This window comes from Phaseolus vulgaris, chromosome 1, assembly GCF_000499845.2.
Source record: "Phaseolus vulgaris cultivar G19833 chromosome 1, P. vulgaris v2.0, whole genome shotgun sequence".
Taxonomy (NCBI): domain Eukaryota; kingdom Viridiplantae; phylum Streptophyta; class Magnoliopsida; order Fabales; family Fabaceae; genus Phaseolus; species Phaseolus vulgaris.
The window spans coordinates 28953483-28962212 of record NC_023759.2 but is presented as its reverse complement, the minus strand read 5'-3'; the positions used below and the strand labels follow the sequence as shown (position 1 = coordinate 28962212).

The following is an 8730-nucleotide window of genomic DNA, read 5'->3' as shown; positions in this document are numbered from 1 at the left end:
AAGGCTTGAGGAACAACCAAATCATTGAATCGGAGTTTGTTTTGTTGCTAGCAACTAATTAGTTCCATTGAAGAAAAACAAGGAAGAGATTATCCTTATAAATATGAAAACCCCATCGAGTAAAAACGGGACGAATTTTTTAAACACTCGCCTTACTATCTTGATAAGGAATAAAATATTGTACTAAATTGAAAGATAAACTTTTACCTAGAACCAAACCCTTTGAAGTGAACAATTTGATGCTTCGATACGTCATGTGCTTCATTTAATGTATCACATCCCGTTATAAATAACGTTCTAAAACATCTCATTCTCCCAATGTTTCGCTAACTAACCTCCAAACAACCATTTGTGCTAGTCTTTTAACCTCACCGGCTCAAGATTAAGGGGTTGTGTACCCTAAAGCAAAATTGGACTAATTAGATTAGAACATATAATTTCTATCATATATCAACCTCTTTGCTTGAAACTGAGGGGTTGGGTACCCTTTGTGCCAGCCTATATGTAGCTAGGGATTGAGCCGATCTACAATAATATGAGCTTTACTTGAAACGTATCCCTGGTATGTGAAAATGAATTTGTAATAAATTGAAGTAGCACTTGATAACTTGGAAAATAAGTATTATGGTCCCATGAGACTTTTTACCAAATATTTAGCAAAAGTAATATCATGAATAGGGGGTTGAAGATTGTGATTGGTTAGTGTTAAATGTGGAATCGCGTTGGATTCCCGTGTGTGATGAAACCATCTATATTTATAGTCACTGGACAGTACAACCCTGCTCTAACATTATTATGCTTATGTTCCCTTCCTCTCAAGTGTGTTGTGTGTCAGTGAGGTGCAGTGTTGTGACTAATGGTGGAGATTGGCTAAGATATGCCATCTAGTGCCTAGTGGGATATAGGAAAGGACCTCAAACCACCTATCTTTCATTCACACTCGCATCATATTCTGTCACTGCTAAATTGTAGTTCTCAGTTCTGACCAAAGTACATACATATACATGTTGATTTGAGTGTTTCTTCCATATTTGTGGTGTCTGCAAACTGCACAGGGATTTTGCTTTTCAATTGAATTAGATTCCTTTTGGAATTCAATTCCGATTCTTCCTAGGGTTTATGTTTTCTTTCTTTTCCCCCACTCTATTTATATCTGGGCTGGTTTTCTGTTAATTAAGCCTTGACTTGCTTGCTGCAACCCAGCTTCTTACTGACTCCCTTCCTCCGAGTCTGATTCTCCAAGTCTTGGTAAGTTTCTCAATTCACTTTTTTATCTGAAATGTTAACAATAGTGTTGAACAAATTTGGTTGCTTTAAATCCTTTCTCTCTATGTTGAAAGCGTGCAATTCAATGATACTAAGGAGTTTAATGTCTTCAATTGGAGAATGAGTTGGTCTTTGCCTTTGGTATTATGGTTTTCGTTTTTAGTTCTACAGAGTCAGGGATTCTGGATCATGATGCCTTTGCTTTTGAAAAAAAATATACAATACTTGGTACTGACAAAGATTTCCACTTTACCAGTTCTTAGCTAGCATTGTCCAAAAGCATGAGAATGATGACTTTATTTATTTGGATAAATCATGATGATTACAAGTGCAAAGTTCTGACCACCATGAAATCTCATTTTTTATGTCAATTTCTTGATGGCAGATTATTAAAATGATTTGTGTTGCATTAAATATCTAAGCTATCCCCTTTAGTCCTATGTGACTTGCTTCATCAATAACTTTTTACTGTATAAACTTAACTGATCTGTAGAATATGCCAAGATGATAACTGTGTTCATACTTTCAAAGTTATCTTAGCACAGTCACTTAATTTGAACTGATTCATTCATATATTGATATGAAAATACCGGGGATTTAAAATTGAATGCGTTTGATTGGACAGTCACATGTGCCATATGATAAACCTTTTTTCATAGGATAACTTAGACTATGAATATTATTGATTTCACATAGTACCAACATGCTGGCTTAGCCTGTTCTCTTTCACTCACCCGAAGAGTGAGGCTGGAACAATTTAAACGTGTTTAATGTTATTGTTATGACAAAGTGTGGAGTGTTATTAGATTGGATTAAGGACTTGTCATTCGAATATAAAAGCAAAACAAGTTGGCCAGTGGGGAAGACCATATATATTTAAATCATTATAAGAAAAGTAGAAAAGAAAGGGCAAAACTTTAAATTTGTTCCCTTCATTAAAAAAGATCTAAGGGCAATCATACCTAGAAGTTTGTATCATCAATACCATTTAGTGGGGCATCGTGGAAGGCAAGTACTTAGAGAAATAATTTAATGAAGTTTGGAATGGCCACATTTTGTAATTGATATATATGAACTTGGAATAATAAAATATAATATATGGCACGATCCGCAACAAAGGCCGTGAAATCTGTGTTTGTCTTAAAATGCATCATTTATGTTCCTTCCTACCCATCACAGGAGAAACTTATTTTATATTATATGAATTCTTTTTCAATATATATATTTTTTTCATGTCATGTTAAATTATTTGAAATTGAAGAGATTTATGCATATAAATAACAATTTCTTATAAATTATTAAACATAGAAGAAATATAAAATATTAGAAAAAGAAAAGATATTTTTTAGTTAAAAAAATTTGTCAGAAGGTACTCAAATTTAAATGAATATGACAGAGAGCATTGAAGATTGAAGACGTAATAGTAACAGAAAAGTGTGGATGCAATGAATGTCTTGTAACTAACAAGTGCATGAACAGTATTTAGATGTGAGACTTGTTACACAAAATTTTGCATCCTTGAGGGTAGATTTTGGATAGTGCCTCTTCAGGTAATTTTGGAGCCATTGAGAAACTTCTAATTCTTAAAGTTTCTTCTGCATAAAGATTCCAAAAAAGTTGGCCCTTCTTGATGTTGTAGAAATGTGATTTTCTTGAGATTCTCTTTTTGGGTCTATTTGCAAAGGCTTTGCCCAATAGTACCCCATAACGTGTCAATAAAAAAAGGGGCACTGGCTGCACAGTTCTTTCATGAGCTATTTCAGAAAATTATAACAAAGGCTTCCTGAACACATTGACTTTGAATTGACAGAAAATCAGAAAAATAAAACTGTATTCTCATCCCCAGGATCATGGTAGATCTCTAACTAGTTTTCTTCTTGAAGATGTGAAAGAAGATAGAACACTGGACAGGTACACTCAGTAGTGAAGAAGATTATTAATGCACAGTTAACAACAATGTTTACTGTTACCAGATATTCTTATTGGGATAATGCAACTATTTTATATTTAGCCTTTCTTAGAGAGAGGGTTTCATGTTTAATTTTTTCCTTTGTGATCTTAATTTTACATGATTAACTGCTGACATTGATCCACATGATATGGCACATTGCTGGCACTTATCCATTTTGCTTGTATTATATGGGCCATACCAACATCTACTAGTCTATATTGTATTGTTCACATTTGACTCTACCGCCTTTGTGTATATCTTAATATAAATATTAGCTCTAATGCATCTCTTTTCATCTTCAATACAATATATATATAGTCCCAATTATAGTAACACTGCAGGATCTATTTTCCACATCTCAGATATCTGTGGCTAAAAGATTGAATACTGTGTTAGTCTTTCCTGTAGTAAAGGGGAACCATGAATGCACTAGCAGCCACCAACAGGAACTTTAAGCTGGCCTCTAGGCTTCTGGGATTGGATTCAAAGCTTGAGAAAAGTTTACTGATTCCATTCAGGGAAATCAAGGCAAGTAAAATTGCTTCTTGTGTTTTTTATATCTATCTGGAAAATTAGTTGACTTGTTTTCTCCCTGCTGTTTCACATTTTCACCAACTCTAGTTCTAAATAATGTTTCACAAAATGCAGGTTGAATGTACCATACCTAAAGATGATGGCACATTGCAATCTTATGTCGGATTCAGGATTCAACATGATAATGCCAGAGGCCCCATGAAAGGAGGAATCAGATACCATCCGGAGGTTAACACAAAAAACTTTCAATTATTAACTATTCAAGGTTTTTATCTATGGTTGTGGTAAAGACATGCATTCTTTTGATTGAACAACTAGTCCAGCGCTGAATTGCCATCAGATTTTTGACAACAAAACTTGTTTGATTCCTAAGTTTTTGTATGACTTCGAAAGTGTAGGGAAAATCCTCTGAAAGAAAAGCTATGATTCAAATTACAACTTTTTTTATGTGCAACTGTTTGTATATGTGTATATGGTGTGTAGTTTAGGTTCTCAGTTCTGATTCAGAAATCGTTTAATGGAATAAATAGGTTGACCCAGATGAAGTGAATGCTTTAGCACAACTAATGACATGGAAAACAGCTGTGGCAAATATACCATATGGTGGTGCCAAAGGAGGGATAGGGTGTAACCCTGCAGAATTAAGTATATCTGAGTTAGAAAGACTAACCAGAGTTTTTACCCAGAAAATTCACGATCTGATTGGAACTCACACAGATGTGCCAGCACCTGATATGGGAACAGGACCACAGGTCAGTACTAGTTAGACAGATTTAGAATTGAATCTTCTGCTGTTTGTTTTAAGACTATACACAATTTTTTACTATATTACTGTTATTTTATATTTGACTGTTGGTATGATTTTTTGCAATTGAATATTATCTAACCGAATGTTTGCTTATCCATGCAGACTATGGCATGGATACTAGATGAGTACTCCAAATTTCATGGTTATTCTCCAGCAGTTGTGACTGGAAAACCTATAGTAAGTAATGGGCTTTGTTTCTATATTTAATTTCACTGGTCATTGCAATGACTTGATAAAATCATGCTTAAAAAACAATTGAACCTTAACTTTTTTTCAATGTAGGATCTTGGTGGATCTCTAGGTAGAGACGCGGCTACAGGACGAGGTGTTCTCTTTGCAACAGAGGCTTTGCTTAATGAGTATGGAAAGGGTGTATCAGGACAACGGTTTGTCATACAGGTACTTGTTGAGTCTGGTCTACTTTCATTGATCTCTGTGCCAGTGAATGGATATTGCATTGTGCCAACTTGAAATGATGTTCAAATTAATGGTCAATGCACATGATTGTGTTAGTGATAACAAATGAACCTCTGGGTTATTTTGTAAGAGATTCCCACATATAATTAGTTTAGTTAAAAGTTATTCGTAGCAAATAGCTAAGTTAGAACATTTAGTCAGTTTTAGAGAGGTTGGACCTTTTTACTCTACTAGCATGGTAAAGACTACTCCAAAGTAATTGGATTTAGGATCTTACGGATACTAACTTATATATAAACTGGTGTAAAAATTCTCTTATATCAGTTTTTCCAAAACATTATTTAGTATTCCAACGAATTGAAGATAAAGTCATGATATCATATGTTCAGGGTTTTGGAAATGTCGGGTCATGGGCTGCACAATTAATCAGTGAGAAAGGTGGGAAAGTTGTTGCTGTGAGTGACATATCTGGAGCCATAAAGAACAGCAAAGGTCTTGACATTCCTAGCCTACTGGAGCATTCCAAAAAACACAAGGGTGTAAAAGGATTCCATGGTGGTGATCCAATTCACCCTGACTCAATATTGGTTGAAGATTGTGATGTTCTACTTCCAGCAGCTCTTGGGGGTGTCATCAATAGGTGATTTCCTAACTTGACTACAAAACTCTTTTTTTATTAACTCTGGCAAACAAGGAACACCTCAAACTAATTTATTATTTTAACAAACTACATAGCACATTATCATCATCATAGCTTACCAAACATAAACTTGCTTCCAAAAAGCAATATTCTAAAGTTGAATTATTATATAATAAGAACGTATAAAGCTACTTTTGTTTTATGTTTTGGTATGGTTGAAGAGAAAATGCAAATGAGATCAAGGCCAAATTCATTGTGGAAGCAGCTAACCACCCAACTGACCCAGAGGCTGATGAGGCTAGTTTGAATTTTCTCCTCCCTTTTTCTTCTTTAATCAAGAAAGAAAAAGAAGAAATGTTATTTATTTGTTTAATGAACTTGCAGATTCTTAAGAAAAAGGGTGTTGTCATCCTCCCAGACATATATGCAAATTCAGGAGGTGTTACAGTTAGCTACTTTGAGTGGGTTCAGGTAACTAATTTTAGTGTTTGATGAAAAAAAATGATATTCTAACACAGTTTGTTGTGCATGTAAGTTAACAAGCATAGAAGAAATATGTTTTTGGTTGTGTACTTTATGTAGTCGAGCTCATGTTGTTGATGGATTTGTTACACACAGAACATCCAAGGATTCATGTGGAATGAGGAAAAAGTGAACAATGAGCTAAGGAACTACATGACCAAAGCTTTCAAAGACGTGAAGGAGATGTGCAAAAGCCATGAATGTGATCTTCGTATGGGAGCCTTCACCCTGGCAGTTAATCGTGTGGCACGTGCCACTGTCCTTAGGGGGTGGGAAGCTTGACACCTATTGCTGCTGTATGCATGCTTTCAATAAAAGAGCTCCATTCTCAGCAACACTTCACAAAGCTTTTGTTGCTTTCATGTGTTGGGTGAATTGTATTCTCACCCCCAATTTTTCTTTCATCCATTTTATATATCATTTATCAAGAGGGGAGGACTCCATGTTCTATTCTTGATTGATATTCCAATTGCTGTTCTTTTCAAAATATATCTAAATGAAAGGAACAACTTGGGAAAGGAAATTCTAAGGGTTCATCCCCAATATATCTTTTCAAAATCTAACATTTCCACCATCTCACACCATAACACACCCTTATCCTTCCGAACACCCCACCTCCATTTGAAACTAGTTTACTTAAACATTAATATCTCCCACTAAGACTAAAATAAAAGTTGCTCTCTTTTGCTTTCTCTCATCATACCAAACAACTATTTCCCTACAATATTCAACAAAAATAAATTCAAAGAAAAAATTTACTCATGTGTAGGACTTCCATTAACTACTACATGTCTATTTCTCTTGAAAACCCATCATTTGCAGCTAATGTGTTATGCAATAAATGTCTCCCTCTTATAAAAGCACTTTGCCTTTGGTCCATCATGTTACCCAACACCCTTTTTAATAGAATAAAAACAACTTTTGCAAGTATCTTGTAGATAAATTCCACCAAAGAAATCAATCTAAATTTCCTAAATGGTGTGGATTTTTCCACCTTAAGAATGAGTTGAACAAAAGAAAAATTAGTAACTGAAGGAAACACTCCATTATCATTAGACATCCTCTTCCAACAAAGCTTTTACAAATTTAAACTTAAGTTAGGCTTATTTCCTCCTTGTTTACTGAACATTTCTTGAAAAAAAAAAAACTTTACTTTCTCCTTTACTTTTTGGCCTCTTCTACCCACTCTCCCAACAACCTCAACCCCCCTCAATCTATTTTTCTTTCTCTCTCTAATTCACCTAACAATGAAATAGTTTTCAGTTTCTATCACCTTCCATAATCCACCCCTCTTAATTTTTGTCTAATTAAAGACATGTTGTACAAGGTGACCTTCCAAAATTCTTCTTGGAGTTCAAATTTTCTCTTCCTATCTTTATCTCGTAATTCCTCACCATCTTCTTCTATTTTTCTAGATCATTAATTTTTGTTCTACTTCATATTTCCATTGTCGTCTTTTTTTTAACATGTCTTCTTTGTAAACTCCCATAGTGTTTCATATTCCACTTTTTCAAACATTTCCTTAACCCCTTCGATTGTTCTTTTAAAAAAACACAATTCACCCCACACCTCCAACTCCTTCCAAATAGTCTCTAACATTTATCCAAATGTACTTAGTCAACGACCCTGGACACTAATCATTGCATGATCTAGGAATGACACATTGTACAAATTGTGGCCAAGACACGAGCCAATTTTTTTATACAAACACTTAACCATTTGGTTTATCCCATATAAATTTCTTCTTATGAAAAACATATCTTTCAATTAATAAATATGTTGAAATCTCTACTATCTCTTCTTTCACCTAACACTTCACTTCTACCATCTCTTTTCATATGACCTTTCTCACACTATTAAAATTACCAATCACACCAAGATTGAATAGAGATATTGACCTTTTCTTCTTTTAACTCACTCCATAGTCTTCTTTTCTAAACTATCACATGAAGAATATACATTTACAAGAAATACTCCATTATTGCTTTTCTTCCAATTTCCAACTAAGCCCAAGAATCGGCTTCCCTCAACATTCAAACTTATTAGCCATGATCAAAACTTTTGAGTCCTATATAATTAAAAAAGACCACCTTGTGTAAATATGACTAGAGAAGAATCTAATAAAGAAGGAAAGTAGGAACTTCAAGAATAAATACAATATTCAAGGAAAAAGAAAAGAAAAAAAAGAAATAAAGAAGATTCCATGAAGTTTCCCAGAAAGATTCAACAGGTGGGTCGGAAGAAGTGGAAGAATATGCAAGGAATGTCTCAAATTTTGTATACTCTTATATCATAGGATATTCATTGATTCTCTTGAAATATTATACAATTCAAGAGTCACCAAGAGACACGTGTAGAACGAAATTCATAACTGTAGAATTCATGTCATTTTCATAAGTGTAATGATGGTTGTAACTACTTTAGATGGTTCATGACCTTTCCATGTGCCACATGTGCTTCTTGGAAGTGTAATGAAAGTAACATTTTTCTTTCCCTAATTTCAAGGAACCACTCATGTGCTAGGACTAATTAGGAATTAACTAAGTGTTAAACATATGATTAGTTAAATTAATTTTATCTTAAGTAGTCTTA

General features: G+C 34.2%; 1 protein-coding gene across 6 annotated transcripts; it reads left to right on the top strand.

The window, feature by feature from the left end:
* The first annotated feature begins 317 nt into the window (after positions 1-317).
* On the top strand, positions 318-6661 carry LOC137813855 (glutamate dehydrogenase 1-like). Of its 6 annotated transcripts, none has more exons than XM_068616303.1 (10): positions 318-1248; positions 3626-3745; positions 3866-3979; positions 4282-4503; positions 4662-4736; positions 4842-4958; positions 5366-5616; positions 5838-5913; positions 6001-6087; positions 6235-6661. In XM_068616303.1, the coding sequence occupies exons 2-10, from the start codon at positions 3638-3640 to the stop codon at positions 6418-6420; spliced, it is 1236 nt and encodes a 411-aa protein (XP_068472404.1). In that variant the 5' UTR covers positions 318-1248; positions 3626-3637; the 3' UTR covers positions 6421-6661. The 6 variants fall into 6 exon arrangements, with proteins under 6 accessions (XP_068472404.1, XP_068472401.1, XP_068472402.1 ...); XM_068616300.1 differs by having other exon boundaries at positions 3614-3745; XM_068616301.1 differs by having other exon boundaries at positions 3580-3745.
* Positions 6662-8730: the final 2069 nt, after the last annotated feature.